The 24,527-nt window shown below is 42.8% G+C and overlaps 2 protein-coding genes across 2 annotated transcripts; one reads left to right on the plus strand and one right to left on the minus strand.

Moving 5' to 3' along the window:
- Positions 1 to 306: 306 nt before the first annotated feature.
- On the plus strand, positions 307 to 17,044 carry nudt6 (nudix (nucleoside diphosphate linked moiety X)-type motif 6; the record flags this gene model as incomplete). Its single annotated transcript, XM_080840769.1, has 5 exons — positions 307 to 626; positions 1,292 to 1,495; positions 12,308 to 12,363; positions 15,254 to 15,308; positions 16,659 to 17,044. Exons 1-5 carry the CDS (start codon positions 371 to 373, stop codon positions 17,042 to 17,044), a joined length of 957 nt encoding a protein of 318 aa, XP_080696895.1. The 5' UTR covers positions 307 to 370.
- Positions 17,045 to 17,883: 839 nt separating this feature from the next.
- Positions 17,884 to 23,179, minus strand: fgf2 (fibroblast growth factor 2). Its single transcript, XM_080840772.1, has 3 exons — positions 22,436 to 23,179; positions 20,246 to 20,349; positions 17,884 to 18,070 (listed from the first exon to the last, which is right to left on the minus strand). The coding sequence occupies exons 1-3, from the start codon at positions 22,611 to 22,613 to the stop codon at positions 17,885 to 17,887; spliced, it is 468 nt and encodes a 155-aa protein (XP_080696898.1). The 5' UTR covers positions 22,614 to 23,179; the 3' UTR covers position 17,884.
- Between the last annotated feature and the right edge of the window lie 1,348 nt (positions 23,180 to 24,527).

Genomic DNA, 24,527 nt, shown 5'->3' on the forward strand with positions numbered 1-24,527 from the left:
AAGCACCATGCCGCTCAGAACGTAAACTTCCGGATTAGCGGGGTGAAAGTGCATCACCGCCCTCTTTACCGTAAACAGTACAGACAGCTTCCTGCTAGGTGACATTTAATTTAACAAAAGGGAGTATGATTTAAGCATAATCATATGTTCACAAAACCTTTGAATTATTATAGACTACTGAAAAGAGAACTTGATTAGATAAAGGGGCTCTAATCTTAAACAAATGTGTTGACATCGAAGATGTTCACTTGCTCATTGACCCGATATACTATGCATTACGGTATTTACACAACTTTTGGACCTGGCTTTTATGTAACCCGTTGTGCTGACATATAGCTATAATTTTTCTATACATCAACCATCTGATGAAATGCTACGGCTTTGTAACAAATTATTACCTGCTTTTGCAAGCATACTTTCTAAGCAAACTGTAAGTTATGCAGTTAACCGGCTGTCACCGAGGGCATTGCGCCCCTTCTCGTGTTATGGTAAGCGATTGCAGCTTCACGATGAACAGCCGGCGAGTTTTGCTTCATTGACAGGGAAAGTGGACCGTTTTGGAGGTGTTACAGTCCGTGACTTTCCACCAGACATCAGTGAAGATGCCTTCAGCATTCTTCTGAAAGGCAAGTGAGCAGGAGGAATTTGTTTGCTGTTGAATAGCTATGGGAGGACGTTTGCTATGTCTTATAGATCGTTTTAATCAATTGTATTAATTGCAACAAGGTCTAACGTATCCAGCCCTAACATGACCATTTCGCGTGGGACAATTTACAACCCAGTCCCTATACACATAACCATGTTGTAGGCTACTCAGTCTTCAACCTGACCCAGATCTATCCCAAGTTCACCTTGGCACCAAATAAGTCAACGTTACAGAAGTTGAGTATAAGACCTCCGCACATGACCATGTGATCTGGACTCTAGCGCTTCTTCTTCAACCTGCAGTCTGATTTGCTTCATATTGTGAGCAATGTATTACAAGGGGCTACACCTATGGCTTGAAGGAGCACTCAAAGCCAAAGGGCATCCTTCTTACGTTACAGCTGTGGACTATCACATGTATAGCCTCACAGTCAGCCGCTATTAGCAGCCACCAGTAGTCTAACTGAATTCACTCCATGCTACTCACAGATGGAAAAGTAACATTTAATCCTGTGTGTAACCAGGGAAAATAGTTGTTTGTGGGTGTGATGCGTGCTATCATGTATATTTCCTTTTGCCTGGTGTCAACACAAAATCATCATCCAGCCAGTGAGAGCAAACATGTATTTGCTTTGTATGATCACAGATTCTCTGGCTTTGTGGAAAGGGGAGGGTAAGATCGCCGTATGGCTTCACATACCCATCTCTCTCAGTCGGCTGGCGTCTGTGGCAGCCACTCATGGATTCACCTTCCACCACGCCCGACACAACCAGGCCGTACTCTGCTTTTGGATGGGGGAAGGAGAGAGTCGTCTGCCTGGGTTTGCCACGCACCAGGTTGGGGTAGCAGGTAAGCTGTCGTGCAAGTAGCTGTAGCCCTCACATAAATTCAGTTTTTTTTTTTAGTGTTTAGTGATTTCTACTTGTGATATATTACCTTTATCTGTGTGTGTGTGTGTGTGTGTGTGTGTGTGTGTGTGTGTGTGTGTGTGTGTGTGTGGTTGTTGTTGTTGTTGCTGTTGCTGTTGCTGTTGCTGTTGCTGTTGCTGTGTGCTTGTGTGCACCGGTGACCAACCATTGAACCCACAGCATGTACTGGCCTTCTCCGTGTTATGAGTCATGACAGAGATGTTGCACATTAGGGAGAATCATTCATCACAACCATAACCTGCCAATGTACGATGAGAATCACATTAGTGTGTGCCATGATTGTAGGAAATCTGGGTCATTGGTTACTAGTCATAAATCCCTGAGCTGCTTTGCAAGAAAGAGTGACTCGACCATCATCATCATATTCGGTCGTAAAGAAGCAGAGCTGGTCAGCATCTTTCACTCACCATTGTCTTCCACACAGACCTTTCCACAATTATCACAATTGCACAATTACATTTCCCACTGAAATGTTCTCAAGAGAAATACTGTACACGAACAACATACTGTATATGTAATCTTTGAAAGGAACAGTTTGTAAACTGCTAACTTAAAAGCTAATTAGCAAAGATTCTTGCAATTTAAAGGGATCTGTCAGCTAGACACTGGGAGATAGAGATTGTTAGAGATTTTGTTCATTTGATTTTGGTGGCTCTTAAATATTCAGTAATTAACCATTTATACTCAAGACAAATGTCATATCTGCCAGTAACTGAAACATAACTTTTAGAAAAAAGGTTGTCCATGAAATATGTAAAGATTGAACTTAAATATAATATCTGCACTCATTGGTGGCTTTCTCATCTACTTGGATCATCAACATGAGTGGGTGTAGGAAGCTATGGGGAAGATGATTGGGCCTGGACGTTAACCCCCCTAGAAATATGCATTCCCAAGTTAAGCCAGCAGAGGGCAAATTGTTTTTGGCCCACCAGAAATCTTCCGGAGCAAGCCAATTCGGGCATGTCGGAGCATGTCTGTCCAGGAGACTTCTCCAGGATGTCCAAATTCGGTCCAGAAGGGCCACAGGGTCTTCTGGTTTGGATCTCACATTCTTAGGAAGAATCATCATTGCTGAGAAAGATTACCTCACCTTGTTCATCTGAGGGATGGATTGTGCAACTTGTGAATATCCAGCGCAAGTGTGTTGTTGGTTGGTTGGTTCAACCCCCAACGCCTTCTTTTTGGAACATGTGTGGGTCAATTGTTGCCCCTCACAGAGAGCTGTCATCCCATCCGCCCCAGCTTCACCCATGGTGAGGCAGAGAAAGGAGATGATGAAGGTGTTAGAAACATGGCATTATACACTGACGTCTATAATGATACAGCAAAAGACCAGTGGTTATGTGGATGCACTGCTGTTAACCATCCTTATTTCAGGGGCAGGATGCACATATAAAGGTGTGTTAATAATAGTTTATTAACATATCACATGTATCGTAAAGATAACACAGAGACAACACAGACCCCTATCAGTGTAGTTCTGCTGGAAGTTGAAATCAGCCATGGGTTGTTGCATGTCCCCATGCTCTACCATCATCTACCTTTCATTGGAGCCATTCTCTAGAAAGGTGGCAGGGTAGTCTGGCCTGCCTGATTATTGACAGTCTCGGCTGGGAATAACATGCTTACAACCACATCTCACTAGTCTGAATATGTCATACTATATGCTCTCTATATGATCCCCTATGTAATGGACCCCCATGAAGAAACAAGGGCTTAGGGCATTCCTTAGTAAACAGCATGGCATAATGGAGGTCTTTCATAGTGCACTGAGTTCTTGGAACTTGGTGTGGTTCTCTGGTTAGGTTCAACCCTCTGGTTACGCTGTCTTAAAATGTATTTCTTATATGTGTGTTTTGGTGGGCTTGGGTCATACTGCCCAAATCATGTAATTGTAATTTTCTCATGTCAAAACATCTCCGTTGTTGAACTTGTTTGTGTGAAGCACTGTAATTTTATACAGTTACAGGGTGTGTTATTCTTAGTGGAGCTCTACAGGCAGCTCAGTGTTTGTTTAATTCATTTCCACACACAATTGTAATGTAAGTTGCCATGGTTGCGCCTGCAGTATGGCCGCAATGATGAGAGCTCCGTTGACACTACCTAGCTTTTTGTTTGTTTTGTTATTGTTAGATGTTTATTTCGTCCATGTTACAGTGTCGATCATTCAGTATGACCAGCAGACACTTCTGGATATTAGATCGTCACTTGGCAAGGACTATTATACGCAGTTTAATTCAACTTTCCAAAGTATGAGTTCGGACTGCAGTGGGCTATTTGTTAACCCATTGCTTTGTTTACCTACAAAACGGAGGAAGAAGAAACGAGGCCGACGTGCTGGAGTCCTCGTCCGATCTCGGAAACAGTACTTCAAACCTGCTTTGCCAACCATCCTACTTGCTAACGTTCAGTCCATCGACAACAAAATGGATGAATTAAATGCACGTATCAAATTCCAACGGGACATCAGGAACTGTTGTGTATTGGCATTCGTTGAGACTTTGCTCGTTCCGGAGATCTCCGATACGGCAGTTACACCATCGGGATTCAGCATATACCGTCAGGACAGAACAGCTGATTCAGGCAAGCAAAGGGGCGGAGGGGTCTGTGTTATGGTTAACTTTCTATGGGCTACGGATATAGCAATTCTAGCATCTCACTGCTCTCCGGTCCTTGAGCTGCTAACTGTAAAAATCAGACCCTTCTATCTACCTCGGGAGTTTACTGCAGTCATCGTGAGTGTAGTCTACATCCCCCCCAGGCAAATAAGGCTACTGCTTTGGATGAACTGTATGGGATTATAAATGGTTTGGAGAATATGCACCCGGAGGCAGCCTTCATTGTTGTTGGAGATTTCAACAGAGCCAACATGAAGAAAGTCCTGCCTAAATACCATCAGCACATAGACTTCTTCACACGTGGAGACCAGACCCTCGACCACTGTTATACAGCATTCCGGGACAGTTACAAACCCCTCCACCGCCCTGCTTTTGGAAAGGCTGACCACAGCTCCATTCTTCTCCTCCCCGCATATCGGCAAAAGCTGAAACAGGTCAGACCTGTTGCGAGGGCAGTCCATCAATGGAGTGACGAGAGTGTGGCTACTCTCCAGGACTGTTTTGACACCACTGACTGGCTGATGTTTCGGGAGGCAGCAGATGGGGACATAAATGAATATACGGATACTGTTTCCAGCTACATCCAACACTGCATTGATGATGTCGTTCCCAAGAAGGCTGTCTGGTCTTTCCCAAATCAGAAGCCCTGGGTTGATGCTGCGGTCCAGGCAAACCTGAGAGCCTGGTCTGCGGCCTTTAACTCCGGGGATCCTGATCAGTACAGGAAGGCCAGATACGACCTTTTGAAGGCCATCAAATTAGCAAAGAGGGCTTACAGAACTAAAGTGGAGTCCAGTTACCATGGCTCTGACCCCAGACGCATGTGGAGTGGACTAAGAGCCATCACTGACTATAAAGGGGGGAGTTACAGTGAGACCCAGTCTTCTGTCCTACATCCAGACGAGCTGAATGCCTTTTACGCTCGCTTTGAGGGACAGTGACCCCCCTGCAGTGGAGTTACCTGGAGGCCTATCCAGTGGTGTGCCTACATTAACTGTAGCTGAGGTGAGGCACTGCTTCAAAAAGATCAACCCTCGCAAGGCACCGGGCCCAGATGGCATATCAGGTAGGGCCCTCAGGGGTTGCGCTGACCAGCTAGCAGGGGTCTTCAGCGACATCTTTAACCTCTCCCTCAGCATGTCTGTACTTCCCACCTGCTTCAAAAGGACCACCATCATCCCTGTGCCCAAGAACACCAAGGCCATCTGCATGAATGACTATCGCCCTGTAGCACTGACCTCTGTCATAATGAAGTGCTTCGAGCGGCTAGTTAAATCCTTCATCTGCTCCTCACTGTCTCCCTCCCTGGACCCTATGCAGTTTGCATACCAGTCCAATAGGTCTACTGACGATGCCATCGCCCTGACTATGCACACCGCCCTCTCCCACCTGGACAAAGGGAATACATACGTAAGAATGCTTTTCATTGACTATAGTTCCGCATTCAACACCATCATCCCATGCAGACTCATCGCCAAGCTCATAGACCTGGGACTAAGCACCTCCCTATGCAGGTGGATCTTTGACTTTCTGACGGGGAGGCCACAGGTGGTGAGAATCGGTGACCGCACCTCATCCACAGTAATCACCAACACAGGCACCCCCCAGGGCTGTGTGCTCAGCCCCCTCCTGTTCTCCTTGTTCACGCATGACTGTGCGGCTACGCACAGTTCAAATCTTATCGTGAAGTTTGCTGACGACACAACCATTGTGGGCCTCATCACTGACAATGATGAGGCAGCCTACAGAGAGGAGGTTGATACCCTGACAACATGGTGTCAGGTTAATAACCTCTCTCTTAACATCAGTAAAACTAAAGAGATGATTGTGGATTATAGGAGACGGCAGGAGGAAGAGCATGCGCCCCTATACATCAATAGATCTGTAGTGGAAAAGGTCAGTTGCTTCAGGTTCCTTGGGGTGAACATCAGCGATAATCTCACCTGGTCTGTTCACGCGAACAAGGTGGTGAAAGTGGCCCAGAAACGCCTTTTCTTTCTCAGGAGACTGAAGAAGTTTGGTATGGAATCAGTCATCCTCACTAACTTTTATAGGTGTACTATAGAGAGCATCCTGACTGGTTGCATCACAGTGTGGTACGGGAGCTGCACAGCCAAGGACCGTAAGGCCCTACGCAGTGTGGTCAGGTCTGCGGAGTTTATCATAAGCAGGGAGCTCCCAGCCCTGCATAACATCTTCCATACACGATGCATCAGGAAAGCTGGCAGGATCCTTAAAGACTGCTACCATCCATCCTATAAACTTTTTTCCCCTTTGCCATCTGGTAGGCGTTACCGAAATATTCGATCTCGCACCCGTAGATTGGAGAGCAGTTTCTTTCCCAGGGCCATCAGGCTTTTAAATGGACAGTGATACAGTTTGATACACATTTGATTTGTCTTTAGGTTAGTATAGGTATATTAGGTTCATTTAGGTTACTATATGCGTATTATATGTTTAGCAGATGGTATTGTATATTTATATTTATTTTGTATATTTATTATATGTGGAATTTATGTTCAGAGTACTTAATGTTATGTTATGTTATGTTATTTTATGTTATGCTATGGTAGGTTGTTGTGCGGTGTCTTGTCTCAAGAATTTCAATGCCCAGTCTGACTCTGTTTTTCTGTGTATAAGACACATAAAATAAATACTTAAAAAATACTTGAAATACTTAAGTGGCCCTGCGTGAAGCTGTGAGAGTAGGATGATGACAGAGTCCTTGGAGAGCCAGCTGGACTCCTTCAGCAAGTAGGTCATTTAAATGCAATGCCCTCCTACAGACATTTCTGGGAAGTGTTTCTTTCTTTTATTTTAATATTTTAATTAATATTTTGATTACACACACACACACACACACAAACACCCAGTTTATTGACCTCTTGTAATTGAGATGTTGATTGAAAATCAGTTAGCACATACGAGTGTTGAACCCATGACCTTCTGTGGGTGTTGTTTGTTCCGCGTTCTTAACAGTTTAGAGATAGGAGTTGCACAGGCTTCAGAAAATGACTCCACTTGAACTCGCCTTAGAGTTTACCAAATGCTCTCCCCTGGTCTGTGTGACTGAGGAGCTCGCTGTCAGCTGTTGTGGTCAGTTCCGTTCAATGACCGTAAGATCCTATCAATGACCATAATATCTTCTCAACGACCGGAAGATCCTCTCAATGACGTAAGATCCTTCATCCCACAGCCAGCACGCCATAAGCACAAGGTGTGTGGGAAATGGAGTTTGGGGTGTCAAGTGTGTAGGGTAGGTGTGACAGGCTGTAACCATAATGACAGGCTGTGAACGTGTTGTGATATATACTCATTGGCACGGATAAAGGCATCGAGTTCCTGTCAGAGAGGGCTGAGCGGGAGGATTACCTGGTACCCAGACGAACATCCTATGCCCTCTCTGCCCTGCACTTTCCACCCTCTCTTGTCTTGGTGTCTGAAGTGGAAGGCGTGTGTGTGTGGGTGTGTGTGAGTGCGAGTAAAGAGAGGGGGAAATTGAGCTCATTCCACTTCCATTCACACACATTCACACACAATTCATAAGCCATCAGAAAAAAAGGAAAAAGTAATGTGGTGACACTATCATACAGTGCGTGCACATGATGGCAGTACTCCGATTTCGGCCAAGCCCCGATTTCTCTCTCCATGGGGTCTCCATGGGGGGTTAACTGCGTTATCTCACGGCACATGGCAGTGACAAATCCAGATCTTTGCCCGCAACAGTTCAAATCAAATGTGGAATGTTTACAAGCGGGCATCTGCTAGCGTTGATTATACAGTAAATAAGTTGTGAAATGAAACAAAAACACACCACAGTTAAAGTTGTATTAGTATTGATTGATTCACATCGATATGAATGGATTACATGACTAACAAGTGGTGGAAAAGTAATATGAAAATATTTGTTCACTGAATTAGCGCGTTCTGTCCAAAACAGTTGCGTTTCAGTTTCAAAGTTTCAGTTTCAGTATTTCAACGTGAATGAGAGGGAGCACAAGAACTGAGCGTCTAGCAGCGATTATCATATCATAGACATATATGATGCATGTATATGTCTATTGGCAGGATCTCAAGCACGTGCAAAAGTTGTTGTTGTCCAGTTGAAATCTAGATTCCAGAGACACATGCGCGCGTAGTCCGATTCTCAGCGTAATCCGATCGTTTATCCAGGGGTCTACATCGGAGTCCAGTCGGACTCAAGTCGGACACAGGAAATCTAGATTTGGGGAGACACATGAATCGGATCTTCGATTCAAATCGGACTACAATCGGAAATTGGACACATGTGTCCGCACTGATAGACTTGCTCTCAGTCTACTCCTTGCCTGGCCTGCCTTGCGAGACAGCAAATATTTCACAACAGTGGCTGACTCAGCCTGGCCGCCCACCGTCCCCCATGGCAACGACGACACCAGCACTGACCTGGCCAAGTGGAACACTGAGAGGAAGCCATAGTTTAGTAGATGCAAGGTAGAGGGAGTCATAGTTTAGATGAAGGGCAGAGGGCAGAGGGAGTCATATGCACTCCAAAAAATAAGTTGTTCAATGTACTTAATATTGTTATGTATATGATTTCCACATAACTGAGTTGTGTTCAAAATAATTTAATACTTTTATTCCAGAGGAAATAACACACTAATGTGAAACCAACAAGACGGTTTTAAGTAATTTCAATATTATTTGATCAAGTTAGCCTTTATTGATCAGGCAGTGTTCATCTAACTAAACAGAACTTCATTACACTGACCTAACTCACTTATGTTATTCTAACTCAACTAGATTTACTAACATCAACTGAACAACTCCTTGTAGTTCCAACTTAACTGACTTGAATAAGCAGTACCTAAATGGTTTTCATTGTTATAAAGCTAGTGAATTTAAGTTGGACTTACTAAACTACTATGTCAACAAGTTCAACACAATGTAGTTAGGTAAATTCAAATCACAATACAAACAAACAAGGCTGACTTCAGTCAGTTCATTATTGCACAATGACGCACACGTGCATGTATTAGGTGGCGACACAGAACACACACACACGCAGGTCACCGTGAATTTGACTTCTGCATTTTCCCATCCAGGAATGTCCTTCCTCCAGGACCCCAGGAGCAGTGGGCAGCTTTTAAGCACCGGGGACCGAGTGAAGTGAACTCACCATCTTGGTCAGGGATTGACAGGAGAGTGTTGTGAATGAGGGAGATCATGCAAACTCCACAGAGAAAGGCCAGGAAGATAGCCAACCTGAGCGCTGAAGGTCTTGGGAGGACCTGCCCCCCAGAGTCAACAGTGCCGCGTCGGGAATCGAACCCATGACCTTCTTGGTGTGAGGCGGCAGTGCAAGCACCTGAAAATGACAACCATCACGTGATGTCAACGTGATAGCATTCAACACATACCAAACTCTGGGTGTGGTAAAGAAAGCATTATTAGTTTTATATAAAATGGTTATTTATTAGAAATTGAGCTTTTACATGCATCTTCAAGGACTGTCAGGCAAATCATCTACATTTAGTTATCAAATATTTAAATGTATTATATGGCAACGACAGTACGAACATTCTGATTGGCTAATGCTTAGTCATGCCACCCGCGTATTGCCCTATTCAATTTCAAAATCTAGTATTGCCCACACCATGAACTGTAACAAAACACAAAACAAATACATAAAACAAAACCAATGTAATGTTGCATTTGCTGAGATCCCCAAAATTACAATTCTAGAATAAAATCGCTATTTTAATGTATGTCTGTCAGTTGGCATTTTGTTAACTGGCTAGCTCCTTAGCAAGCTGACATGTGCTCATATATCATATGCTTGATTCTCGCAAGACAAATACAGTAGGACCAGCGATATCACTCTTAAACCATGCACTAATGTTTCAACATCACAGAATAAAATATACCAGCTGGGTAAGACCTTGACCTTGAGCAAATTAATTTAGGTTATGGTGCCATTCACTCAACAGTGTTATGTTGAATTAACTTAGCTGGCTTCTTTTGCTTTAACAAGTTTTCATTTTAAATTAGTCTTACTAAAGTGGACTAGATTTAAGCAATAAGCCCCAAGAGGCCGTGGTTTGCGCTGATTTTAGAACAGGTAAGGGGAGTTGTTAGGCACGACGCGAAGCAGAGTTCCATTAAACCCCCTGACCTGTTCTAAAATCAGCGCAAACCACAGACTCGCAGGGCTTATTGCTTTTCTAAAACTGTTACTACAAATATTTGATATGGTTTCATAAATAAAGACAATTCAATTTAAGAAACAATAGTTTAATGATAAACCGTCATTCTTCCGCCACTAAAAAATATAGTTCCTAAATAAATCGTTGCCACGCAACCCTTGAAGCAACGCAACAGCCATATGGAACACTGGGTATGAAATGCGCTGTATGAATACACAGCCTTGCCTTGCCATTCGCTGCGCAGTAATATAAAATGTTATCATAGAATGTTATGAGGACAAATTGTAAGGTTGTGTTGGATTTTACAACGGCTTTTAGCCAATCACAATCAAGGATTTGAACAATCAGTTTTAGAATTTAAAACCAAACACAGAAATGTTAAATAAATTGAATATAAGTACATTTATTTGATTCAGCAACTCACAGACTTTTTTGAGTGTAGTTTACATGCAAGACAGAGGGAGTCATAGTTCAGATGCAAAGTAGAGTAAGCCATAGTTTACATGCAAGGCAGGGGGAGTCATAGTTTAGATGTAAGGCAGAGGGAGTCATAGTTTAGATGCAAGGCAGAGGGAGTCATAGTTTACATGCAAGGCAGAGGAGTCATATAGTTTACATGCAAGGCAGAGGAGTCATATAGTTTACATGCAAGGCATGTTTACATTGAAGGCAGAGAGAGTCATAGTTAAGATGCAAGGCAGAGGTGATTATAAATTGTATTCCCTTAAAGTAGTTCTTTCACATACTTTGTATGTCCACCTTTGATGAGTCGTAATCCTCCTCGGAAGGATTCTCACTCACATTTCTGGAGTGAGTTTTGCCATTCTTCTGCCACATTTGATCTCAGCTGCTCTTTGCTGGAGGAGTTGTTTTGCTCTACCTTTCTCTTTAAAATACTTCAAAGGTATTCTATTGGATTCAAGTCAGGCCACATACTTGTCCAGGTCATACTATTCACTTTTTATCTTCTTTAGAAACTCTTGCATGATTTTGGCAGTTTGCTTTGGATCGTTGTCATGCTGGAATGTTCCTCTTCTGCCAAGCTTCTGAACCTTCAAGCTTCAGTATTTTGGTTTATCCACAGCCATTAATGGTACCACCTATAAATGTCAGCTCCACACCACATTTTGCACTCATGCAACTCCACGTCATCACACTGGACTGTGCATTAACTGTAGTAGTCCTCACTAGATTCCCGCTAGATCTTTCCATCTTTGTGTTAAGTCTCACAATCAGATTTTTCAATCCAATTTGGAGTCACGATGCAGTCATGCAGATTGGCACAGCCCACAGGCATGGTGTTCAGTGGTAATTTTAAAACCATGCTAATGCTGTTAGGCTTACAGTAAATCAAAGATGTAGTTCTCTTTCTTCAGTATACATGCTCCTTGGGTACTGAAACCCCATGGCCCTGGTGATGCGTGCTCTTTGCTGTATCAGTTAACTTACAGGAAAAAGAACAAGACTTTATATGCCAGTTGAAGACCTATTCATGGTTATTTGCCACTCAAAATGTGTGGTTATTTATGTGGTTATTACGTGTGTGTGTGTGTGTGTGTGTGTCTTCGTGTCTGTGTGTGAGTGAAAGAGAGAGAGAGTCTTTTTTGGCTCCCCGTTGAACGTGTTTTACATGAAGCGCACTATCGTTCACAGATGTATAACGTGACAGTTGCTTGGTCGTCCCAGTCTTGGCAGGTGTCAGGAGTTTTCAGGCCACATCGGTCCCTTAAACTAAATCCACTCATACTCTCCCAAAACCAGTCATTGTCCAGGGGCTTATGCTTGATTTTTCTGGAAGCTTTTCCACTGCCGTTTCCATAAGAACTGAGAGACTGATTCACTGAAATAATAAGGTTTACAATATGTTCTGTGTGTCAGAGTCAGTGTGTACTCACCACTTGTGACCTATCTTTGTTACCCTTTAAGGTGCCGTTGTTGATGAGTCCAATGGAAAGGTCTTAGTTGTCCAAGACAAGAACAAGGTAGAGTATTTTGTTTAAATATATTTCCATCTGTACCCGCTGGCTACCATTATATTGGCAGGTAAATATGTACAAAGACTGGCAAGTAACTGCGATAACATGTTCTGCTGTCTAAAGTACATGAATTTACAGCTACCTGGAATAACTACCTTATATCAAGGCCATTTTCTTTTGTTATGAAACTACTGACTGAAATAATCTTCAACAGTACTGACTAGAAAAGTATTCAAACAAAGATATCTATTAATTCCAAGGATAATCATTGAATCACTTTTCATCACATTCAACCCTACAATCATGACTGTAAAATTCCAAAGATATTAATCATTCAACCCTACAATCATGATTGTCATTCAACCCTAGAAACTCCACTTCTCTTTCAGGTCGGAAACACATAAATACCGTGATTACTAATAGGAGAGTCATTCTGAGACCTGAACTTAAGACAGATATTTAAAGTTTAAGACCCTTTAGGTCACCTTCCAAGAGAAGCTGAGTAACAAGCGAAGAATGTCTATTCAGGTCTCCACACAGGTCGATTCAGGTGTTTGTTGCCGCGCACCATCGACTAAACGGCCATCATTAAGTGTGTTTGTTTAAGCTGGTCTGCTTCTTCCCCAGCATCTTTCATGTCTTTCTGTCTGCCGTCTGTAGCTGTGTACATTACTCAATATGTTTAATAGTCCATATAATTGGGTTTTCTCTCATCTTTATTTGTTAACTGTCAAGATGTGCTCAATGGCCTCTCAAATGCAAGTGCTTAGACGGTGAGGCTCAAACAGGGGTGTCCAATCATCGATGAAGAAATAGTTCGCCAGTGACCCCATCCTCTATTCTCCTCTGAAACTGCAAGCACAAATGCATTCCTCCAGCTCTTTAACTACATCCTTTGCTATTTTCGGAGACCCATAATAGCATGGTTTCAGATAGACCGTTATTTTTCCAACAAGTTTTGAGTTACTGAAAATGCCCTAATTTCAGATGAGGTAGATTTTCATTGAGGTTTTGGCCCATATGATTTCTTTGTGTGTGTGTGTGTGTGTGTGTGTGTGTGTGTGTGTGTGTGTGTGTGTGTGTGTGTGTGTGTGAGCTTTTACCTATCTGTGGGAATTTTTCTATGGGATGTATTTTCTTAAAAAGATCCATTTCCAGTCTCACCTGTACTGCTCATTCTATGCCTTATCAATCCTAAAGTGATGTTCTTGTCATCAATATCTAGTGATTGTAGTTTTCAAGTGAGATTCAGTGGTAAATAAAATGAATTCAGTTTCTGCCTCTGGTCACTGTAAAATCCATCTGCGCCTTAAGAGCATTCCAACACTGCTCTAGACTATCCAGTTTGCTATCCTCCTGACAGATCAAGTCCCATAAATCCCATAGGTCTCTTGGCCTCTGTGTGATTCTGACTCCAAACTTCAGCCCTAAGCTCTGGTGTTTAGAAAAAACATAATGAACCCCCTTTCACTTTCATTCTGAGCAGTGTTTGTTTTCTGTGATAGCTATTATGTTGTTGTCTGGTAATTAGGTTTATCTGTACTTCTCCTTTTTCACTGCCTCCCCTCATTAGTCCGATGCAATTCCTCAGTCATCACTTACAGGAAGAGGGTCCGATGCGTCCATTCTGGCTTTGTGCCATCAACGCTGCTAGCCAGTTTCCGCACAGATACTGACTCCAGGTTTATGTCTGTGAAAACTGAGAGTGCGCCTCTCAAGATGGACTTGGCCATTAACTCTTGAGTGAAGAGACCGGATACTTTGTTTTGTGGGCGCGATAGCGATGAACAATTTTTTGTTGGAATTGGACCCTGGAAAATGTTCCAAACCTTTATTCCAAATTACATAATGCCCTCACGAAAAAAGTGGAATAGCGGTTTCTGGTGTCGTATGAGTGGCAGCATAACCATCAAAGTCGTCTTCTATCGTCTACGTAACAACTGTATTATTAAACATAATGCCTAAATACACAATCATCTGAGAGATGCAAAACACTGTAACGCTGTTCGATTTACTGGAAATGTTGTTGGACTGAGGGGAAGGAGATGTGCTGATCCTCCCCTCCCCCCACCAGCGCTACCATTCCAGCACAGTCGCTCTCTCTGCCACTCCATAATGTTCTCCAGATTGCTGCCCTGTAGCTGCTGCTGCATGCAGGCGTGTGTGAATGTAAAACCTTTGGTTTGAGTTCCTGTGCGCGACAGCACTCTTTTGAAAGGTGTCACAGTGTTCAAAATCATCATTCGGTAACATTTTCAAAAACTCTTTTTGTATATACCTGTATCTCTGTCTGTTTTCCTTATAATCTGAATCATTTGATTATACTTCCCTGGCCAGTAAGCATAGTAATACAATCACTCAAAGATGTTTATGTCAGTCTTTATTGTATATATAAAATATGTTCAGAAAAATAGCATTCTTTTAATGTTGACAAAGTTGAAACGTAACAAGGATAGTTCTCTGTAGTTTTGAAAATTGCATAAATGGCATTGCATTTATTAAAATAAAGCTTTTTAAATATTTCAAAAGTCTTCCAAAGGAAAAACCTATCAATGTCACTTTCAAATACCGTTAATTCCGAAATCAAAAACAAAGTAAAAATCTATGTTATTTTTAAGAACTAGCAGCATTTTTTTCTGTTTATAAATATCAGAATAGAAATATGAATCATAATATGGAACTCAGTAGATCCTTATGTTCATTGAATGGGCTTTACAGCATAACGACAAGGAAACCTAATACAATTATTAGAACTGTTATCACTGTGATAAAGGAAGAAGGCTAGCTATAAATAACTTGATGTGAGGCATAGGGTTTGTGTTTTCAGAGATAAAGTATGTGTTGTTGGCCTGGGCTATGAAGTATTTCTCTGAAATTCTGATGTAATGTGTTTCAGACTATAAATGCCTGGAAGTTTCCGGGAGGTCTTTCTGATCCAGGGGAAAACATCGGTAAGTACCTTTCTTCCTCTTACTGGTCATCATCTCCTCAGCAGTTACACTTGGCAAAGTCTTAGAAATGGATTCTAACAGAACAGCACTGCATTCCTCTTTCTAAGAACCCGAATCAGGTTCTGAAGTCAAGATAATGGTTCTACTCTCTCTATACTGAGTTGAAATGTAGAATCACTGTGGGATTGCTTATGGGGCATGTAAAAGGCTTAAGGTTCATTTAGGTTCATTTAGGTTTATTTTCTGAGGTAAATAATTTGATCAAGCCAGAAGAATTTTGTTTTCAGTGGATTATATGGAAATGTTTTATTCTTTCCACATTTAGCTGTTGTGAAATCCTAAAAATGCTATTAGAACTACATCATTTATGTAATTTGATGGTAAAGTGTAAACAGTTTATGGAATCCAAACAAGTATTACCAATCTTTCTCTTTTATCATCATAGCTGTTGGCCTGAAATATTAGTGGACTGCCGTGTCCAGTATATTTGAAGTCAATTCAGTTGGAAGATTTTGATGTCCTCATAAAAAGTGTTGAGCTATTTAGATGTTTAATGTCATTTAATTTCAACAAATAAAATTTTAGCAAACAATACTCTTAAAATATACATTCAAGTATTGAAATGTTAAAATTTTACAACGGGTATTAATGAGTTTGCAGTCTCTTTCTGTTAATTTGTACAATCATTTCAAAGCAGCTTCAAGATATAACTATTGAAATATGTCAAGAAAGCAGCATTTAGTAATACTGATAAGCAAAGCCATTGCATGTTGCACTGATTAAGTACCTCTGGTGTAAACATCCATTTTCACATCCAGGAGAATAGACGTGTCTTTTCTAAATGGAAAACTTTTGGAAAGGTGGAGTACGCCATGCTTATTCAGAACATTTGTTTGGAATATCTGATGACATTCTCCTCACATGTATGCAGTAAAAAAAAAAACTCGCCCATTGAAAGGGTGAAACACACACAATAACCTCCTCAGATCCAACAAATCAGGACAACGATCTCTCTGTCAATCATGTGTCTTAATCAAAGCAGTTCATACTGTCTATAGGTAGTGGCCATGCAGGGGGATGGACTCAATGAGTGTGATGAAGATAAGGGGTGTATTCCTTTCAGCGGTTGAGTTTCAAAATGGCCAGTGTCTGGGCTAATTTGCTGATGCTACCTTTAACTGCAGTCGTCAAATAAGGAATAGCTTGATGTGTTTTTCTACGCTAAAGGCCATAGAGATATGTTATAGCCTTGAGCAGGTATCTAGTTCCACTAGCAGTGCTAACAAATGCAAAATGTTAGCCTTTCTTGCTGAGTAGAACAACCCCATCCTTATCTGCCTGTTTTGTAAGGTGTAACGGCTGTCCGTGAGGTTTTCGAGGAGACGGGAGTGCGTGGAGAATTCCGCTCCCTCCTGAGCATCCGGCAGCAGCACAACCACCCGGGCGCCTTTGGCATGTCCGACATGTACATCATCTGCCGCCTGAGCCCTCTGACCTACGACATCCAGTTCTGCACCCAGGAGTGCTTGCGTTGCGAGTGGCTAGACCTGACCGAACTAGCCAAGACCAACGCCACCACCCCCATCACCAGCCGCGTCGCCCAGCTCCTCCTCCACGGCCTCCGGCACGGCTTTCATCACATCGACCTCACCGTGAATGAGCTGCCTGCCGTCTATTCTGGAATGTTCTACCAGCTATACCACCGGCAGCTACCAGAGATCCTTAAGGAAGCCTGATGGCTACCGGCCCACAGGGCACAACCACACCACATCACACCGGCTGCACTTTAGAAGCGCTGACCGCTGACCGGATTTTCTCACCATGCTGTGATGCGGGCACAGACGCTTATGAACTGTTACTATAAAAAGGGATGGGGTGTTACTGTGGTGATAATCACTGGACAGGATATTACTCGCTGACTGGGCCACATGCCTTCTGTCCTGTGGGAATTCTGCACATGAATCAAAGGTTAGACCGAGGCTACTTGATGAGCTGGATCTTGACAGCAATACTGGGGATGTTATTTATGATGTTATTAAGATGCCGGGATGTGTCTCCGCTGGACAGCAAACAGCGATTTACAATGCTGAAATTAGAACTGTACTATAGGACTGAATTGTGAAGTATTTAACCAGGGTTGAATAAAGATGGACCCTGTCAAACTACCTACATGAGTTTAAAGGATTTTCGTAGTGTTTGTAGTTTTTCGTAGTTCTTCGACTCTCATCCTTGACAACTTTATATTGTTAAAAGCATTCATGATAAGAGAATAATAAAGAACCATTAAAACTGTATCAATATACACCATGTAGAGTTATCAAGCAGCCACAGTTAGACTCACATTTCGTTATTGTAGTGACATTCCCATTGGTTAAGAACTTCAAATGCAGATTCATTATGCTGGTGGTCACACCGACCGTATCTTCAAGTCTTTTTCACATCTCTCTCTCTCTCTCTCTCTCTCTCTCTTTCTCTCTCTTTCTCTCTCTTTCTCTCTCTCTCTCTCTCTCTCTCTCTCTCAAAAAAAAACTAAACCTTTTGAGACATTAAGGAGCAGCTCCAATGTCTGTTCCAGATCAGCTTTTGCTTGACATTGGCAGGAAGAGAATGGCCTTCTGCCCGGGTCCGGTCTTGGTGCCGAGCTTAAACTGGCCAGTCCGTTTCAGTGCCACATACCAGTCCGGGTACTTCCTGGACCTGTAGGTGTTGTAGTTGTTGGCCTCTAGACGCTCAAAGAAGTAGCTCTCTTCTGTCGGTCGTCTCTGAATGGGGAGAGAATTGAAGGAGGCTTCAGAAAGGCCATATGAGACAATTTTTTTCACTTTTTAGTTTGATTTGTCATGTTTCACTTTCTACATAAATAAAACTATAAATAGCAAAGCTAGCTAAAAGCAGCCATTCTAAAATAGATTAAGAAAATAGAGTTCATGATTAAAGATGAAAAGTATGTAAATAGTCTGTCTGTGATATCCTGTTCTAAATGAAACTAGGGATTTATTATCAAGAGAAATGGAAAAGGTTTTCTAGAAGTCCAAAGCAGTATGGTTAGTGCTGAAAGTAACTAAAATGTATATTGACACAGTGAAAAGAGAAGAACTTTTCCTAATGGTGGATTGCCAAGACTGCTGAGAATAAGGCTTCCCAGAACAATGTACATTTGACTTTGGAAAAAGAGTGAAAAGGACCGTGACGCCTGCTTCTTCCTCTACGTAAGTGGTCTAGGAAATGTCTGAGTTTTTTTAACAGGTCTGTTCACCAGTTGAGTCGACCCAAGACAAATACAACTTTAATCTCTCTTTTTTAAATCCTCTATGGGTAGTAACGTACGCTGTCTTTATTATCAAAACAACGGTGCTGCTTAACACACGTCTTTTGTTCGGAAGAAACCGCACATTGTTTTACAGTGTTGATTCAAATCCTGCCAAAACTGTCAGGATTCAGAGATACTAGAGGGCAACAACAACACTGAAGTCAAATGAGGACACCACGCAGATGTGTGCACTCACCCCCTCATGACAGAATCAAAGGGAGCAAACCCAAACTTTTTCACTTTTCATTCTCAATACAGTCAGGTCATCTTATTATGCAAGAGTGTGGGCATTTTGCGCCCAGCAAATGTTTATGTTTGTTTCGTGAAAAAGGTAGGGGGGAAACAGGAACTACACAAAAAGAATATACACAGCCAAACAATTCTGTGGACAAGGGCGCAAATGGCAGATGACATCAATTACATCTGGCAAGAGTCTGCGTTGCCATTGGAGACCTCTTTCAATGGCCCACACCCATTCCAAAACGAGTGGCTGCCCCGGAGAGGAGTCTGTCACTGTCGGCACACTAACTAAAGAGGCACTGACTTTATGGTCAAGGTACCTTGACTTCACTGCGAATGCACTCTAACCTGTGGTCATATTTTCCTCAGTGAATCCTGTGGTACAAACTGTTCTTAAATTCATGATGAGTTTATATATAGACACAATCTGGCCCCGGTCGTGTTTAATAGGTAGACCTCAGCGGAAACTTGGCTGTGGTAGCGGCTTCATATCATAGCAAAACTTTAAAGACCTGTCTTGGCATCACTTTAAGGTTCGGGTTGATACAAAAACAAAGCTTGAGCAGAAAGCCATTATTTTATCGCTTCAGTAAAAAATGGGGGACATCTTTTAAAATAATTTAGCTTTATAAAACTCTAAGCTTTATAGCACGAGTGATGAGAAGAAACACTTGATAAGATTCACTTCACAGTTACGATCTCTGTCTAAATAAGAGACTGAATAGACATTTTAGGATCATTCTGTCTGGAACGGCTTATGACAGGATGGTTTAACACTCACAGTGTGTAAATTCACTTTTTTTAGATTCAGCCTGCAAAAACATGATCTGATAATGTGGCCTCAGCATCTCCCTGGAGTCAAATGTGTGTAAGCAAGTCCATTCGTGAAGAGATACATCAGTGAAGGTGCCATGTGTGTATCCGTGGGTGGCCAATAGCTTTTCAGTAAGGTCCGGAGGAAAGCTCTGCCCTGGCTTAAAAGGAGCTGTGTGGTAGCCCTCAAAACCACAAGATCACATACAGGCACTCACTGCTGCCTCACTTCTGCCTTTGATTCAGCCATGGGAACTTTTGGCCACAGAGGCAGCGATGGCTGGCCTTACGCATTAACAAAAGAAGGATTCCGGCCAAGTGATTATCTACAACAAGGATTAAGATTTGATGAACTTCCAGGAAAATCCACTGGATCAGGATCAACTGTTAACCAAATGGCACTGTGCCAGTCTCGCTCGTAAACAGCAAATGTGCGCAAACTTCAAATAGTTTTGTTTTCAATAAAACCGTGTCTTTTACCATAACAGTTAATGGCATCCTGCAAGCCACCAAGAGGTGTTATTATTGTGTTGTGGTATTTTGGTGCTGCATCTCATCACATTCCGGCACTCACCGCTCCAAACAGCCTTCCGTCTCCGTTCATAGCAAGGTAGCGGTTTGCACATAGGCCTTTGATCACGACCTCCCCCACTGAGGTGGCCTGCAGCTGAAGTTTGACTAGAGAGAAAAGAAAGAAGTGAATGAAGAAAAGAAAAGAGAAAGAACAAATTAATCAGAGAGGCATGCTCCTGTTTCCAACTCTTGAAAGCAATTAGCGATTATTACAAAATTGCCTCCAAGTCTGACCTGAAAATGTAACTCTGAGCCCTTGCTGATTAGCCTCAACTGTATAAAAAAACATGATTGACTTATTTGGATAATTGTACAAAACCGAAGTGGTTTAGTGCAACCATGTTTTTCAGAGCTGTCTTCCGACTAGGCCAAAAGCATATCCAAACATTTGTGTTTTTCTATGTTTCTTATTAGTAACTAATAATTAATAATCTTATAAGTATGTTAAATTGGATGAACCGTTTACAGTACAGGGATTTGAAAGGATTCCACAAAGGGCACATTACACATTTCTTCACCAGATGTTTTACGCATTTGGCAATGAAACTATCCAAAGTTATAGATGTCTATAACTACAAAAATGTATATGTTGTGTTTGCATTACTATACTGAACAGCTGAGGTATCAAACTTCCAAATACTGTAAAAAAGGCCATCCCAGTTGTCTGAAACCTGACCTCCAGCATCTACCCAGAACAATGTGTGTGACTGCAGGCCAAGTATACTAACTTACGTTGCAGATCATGCATTCCGTCTTAATTGGTTCAACGATCAGAGGAAGGCAGAGGAGTTCTCTGGAACTTCTGTTGACATACTGTATCTTCATGACACACCCACTCTGTCTCTTAGGCTTAAACCAGCATGTTCAAATGGGAACATGATCAACCCAACCCATATTCAACCCAAAAACATTATGGTGTTCAAAAACATCTTCTTTGTGGGATAGGCTACAGATAGTTTAACTGACCAACAGAATGATATGCTTTGTTGCCCATGTGATCTGGTGTCATTAATAAGCTTGTTACAGCTGTCTCCAGTGCACCTGTTCTATGTCTTCATGCGTAGATAATCTCATTCCTGTCCCCTCTAGTTCTGTAGTTCTTGGGGCCACTGACAGCATATTTACCACCGTCAGTCCAATGCCCTTTTGTTCATGGGACAATCTTAAAGGAAGCAGGTCAGAGTAAGGTCAGGTGAGGTCAGCGTTACAGTCAGGAATGGGGTCTACTTCAAATGACAGGGGTCTGCCGAAAGATATGGGGAAGTCAGCAAAGGCTTCCTGAGATGACCAGTCTGTTCTTCATAAGCCCTATTCATTTTTATTCAGACACAAGTTGTCAGGACATGGTGGGGAAATAGCAGGGTAATAGTTTGGGCGTTACTCAATTAGATGGTAAATGGAGGAGGTATTTCTGATTATACTGATCATACTTCAGCTCAGATTTCACTGCGTTAACGCCACAATGTAGGACCTCACTTACTGCCTGGGCAAGAACTATTAAACTCTGCCATGACCATTGAGCCTAACAGCACTGAGTCCTGAGAGAGGTTCACATAATGAATGGGTGCACATGGAATTGGGGACAGGTTTCCACATGGTGGCCAGAGGAAATGAAGTCAATTCATGTTTCCTCACCATTAGCTGTTTGTTTTCCTTGTCCACACATTCGTAATTCATTTGGGAGCTGAAATGTTGAGACCAGTCTTCTGCAAATGATGTGTATTACTCCCTTGGATAAACTACTACATTATCCTGCATCAACCAAAATACTTTCATGAGAGCTTGAGAAACTTCACTTACACAGTTACAAATAAAAGTGTGTCTACAATGTTTCCTAATATTCTTCAAAATTCATACTTCAATGCAACAAGTGTGTCCATTCCTTCACCCTGCATATCTAATACAATAGACTTTTCAACAACAAAATAAAGTTGTTTTCTTGTGAACTAGACTAAGACAAGTTTTCCAAACATAGAAATCCAGAACGTGATTGGCATGAGATATTTATAAGGTCGGGACAGTTTTCCTTGGTGCGTAACAAAAACACTGGATAGAGTGCACTGAGTCGGAAAATTCACATCAGTAGCCCAGGATTACGTTCCCTGCGACACCTAGAATGGCATAAAGAGGCTTTGTCTGCACCCTCTCCATTGGCGCCTTGGAAGGAAATGCAATGACCAGGAGCACTTACTGTGGGGGTCGTTCTTCTCTCGGATTCCGTCCACCATGCCGTTGGAGTTGATCCGTAAGAAGTAGCCCCCATTCTTGCAGTAGAGCCTCTTGGGCTCCTTAAAGTTCCCCGGCGGGAAGCCACCGCTGCCCCCGTCGTCGGGGGTGGCCGGCAGGGTGGTGATATCTCCGGTAGCCATGGCCTCTGCCCTTCTCGGCCTCCCTCTCCCACTCGGTGCGACGCAAGCCCCAGAGTGGCCTCTCAGCAGCGGCCTCCGGAGGAGCTCCCTCCGCTGCCGCCGCTCCTGCTGCTGCTGCTCCTCCTCCACCTTCCACTCCTCCGCCTTCCTGCCTCAGAGAACCTGATTCTCGTTAATCAGCCGAGGGGTCAGAGAGTCCCTTTGTGAGAGGCCCCCCTCCTCTGCTGCATGCCTTCTTCTGCAAGGAGGGCTCTGAGACACTGAGGTGCAGTGCAGCGCGGTGTGGGCCGGGGGAGAGAGGCAAGAACGCCCCAACTGTGGATTCCGAGCCCCTCTGCTTGTTCCCCCCTCCTCCTCTGAGTGCAATCAAAACATGAGAGAGAGCTAATGAAGTGACGGCAGCATAGTCAAGAGAAAAGGGAGATGCATCTGTCCTGCTCTCCTTTCCACCCTTTCTTGCTCTTCTTCTTTTGCTGAAGTGTTTACAGCTAGGCGGCTGGCACGCCTATGAGTAGACTTCCCCCGTGGGCCTCCAGTCCGCATGCGCTCGCCACACACACCCTCTCTTTCGCTCTCTCTTTCTCTCCCCCTCTTTCCCTTTCTCTTACCATCAGAGAATCCAGACCAGCAGAGAAAGAAAGGTAGGGGGAGGGAGAGAGGGTGAGGTAGAGAGAGGGAAAGACATTTGGGGTGGGCTTGAATGCAGTATGGAGGAGCCTGATGGTAATGTTTTAGAAAGAGGCCGAGAGGAAAGCCAAACCTCTGGCACACAGAGAGCAGGAGAGTGATAGATCAACAGATGCAACATAAATCAGGGCACTTTCAAGAATGCACTGCTAGGAAACCGGACAGCTGCTGATATAAAAATAAGACTCTGGTCAAGAACAAAAAGCACATTTTAGTGTATGTGGTTTGAGAGCTGGTGGACGGTTTGTATCTGACCGTCGTGTCATGCAGTTAGGATCTCTCAATGATTTTCAGGATTGCAGCAGCCAGGCTATTTCAAGCTGCTACGGCAAACACCATCTGGCTTCAAAGGGCTTCGGATGGAGATTCCCTGGAAACAACTGGGATTGGTGGTCGCTTGAATGTAAAACGCAGACATGCAGACATTACTGCACAGTACCGATCAGAGAGTTTACCGCAACTTAAAACGGCAATGTAAAAAGCTGTGTTCTGGAGGATGGAACCTTGAGGTTTACAACATTTGATCAAGGTTATTCCCATGGCATCTTTATTAATTGAGAAAACATACCCAGGAAATAACCAGTGACTCAGCATTGCCAATGACCATAATGCGTCGTCCATTCAAAACATATGCTCACCGACAGCAAATAAATAAGGGAACTCTGTATATATGCTTCCATCAAACGTTCCTTTACACTTGAGAGCATCCAGTTGCCAATTCATGGATTTCTCTGACGTTAAATGAGGCCAGGTCATAATTTTAGCCTGACCTCCACAGACACACATTGACCCACAAACACACACACAAACACAAAACCAGCAACGAAACACGGGCAAATTATGCACACTTCTTGTTGTTGCCCCTATTTACTGAGCCTAGTGAATGGGCCTTTTAACATGTGGCTTTACTTCTCTTGGACTGTTTAACTGGGGGGCAGAGATTTCACACTCTACTCTCTAATCATTTACTGGCCTCTCTCCCCCCTTCCACTGCCTTATTTGGGCATACCTACTCCTTCATTCATCCACAGCTTACTGAGTTGTTGTTTTCTTAACTATGAGAAAAAGACTTGGTAGACCTGGTAATTTCCTGTCTTTTTTTATTCATTTCCTTTTTAAACCTTAGCAGTTAATGGTTGGTTCAACAAAAACATCCCTGGTCAAGGGTGACCTTTAGTGCGTCTCGTCCGGAGAAAGAATGTTGACCTATCACACGAAGCGTCAAAG

This window comes from Sprattus sprattus, assembly GCF_963457725.1.
Source record: "Sprattus sprattus genome assembly, chromosome: 6".
Taxonomy (NCBI): Eukaryota; Metazoa; Chordata; class Actinopteri; order Clupeiformes; family Clupeidae; genus Sprattus; species Sprattus sprattus.

What these genes read in the sequence shown, in the direction of transcription:
- fgf2 (XM_080840772.1), bottom strand. Translation starts at nt 22,613, where the DNA reads ATGGCTACCGGAGATATCACCACCCTGCCGGCCACCCCCGACGACGGG. An exon ending in AGAGAAGAACGACCCCCACA is followed by an intron (nt 20,350 to 22,435) that starts GTAAGTGCTCCT and finishes TTTTCTCTCTAG; the next exon opens with TCAAACTTCAGCTGCAGGCC. An exon ending in ACGGAAGGCTGTTTGGAGCG is followed by an intron (nt 18,071 to 20,245) that starts GTGAGTGCCGGA and finishes CTCCCCATTCAG; the next exon opens with AGACGACCGACAGAAGAGAG.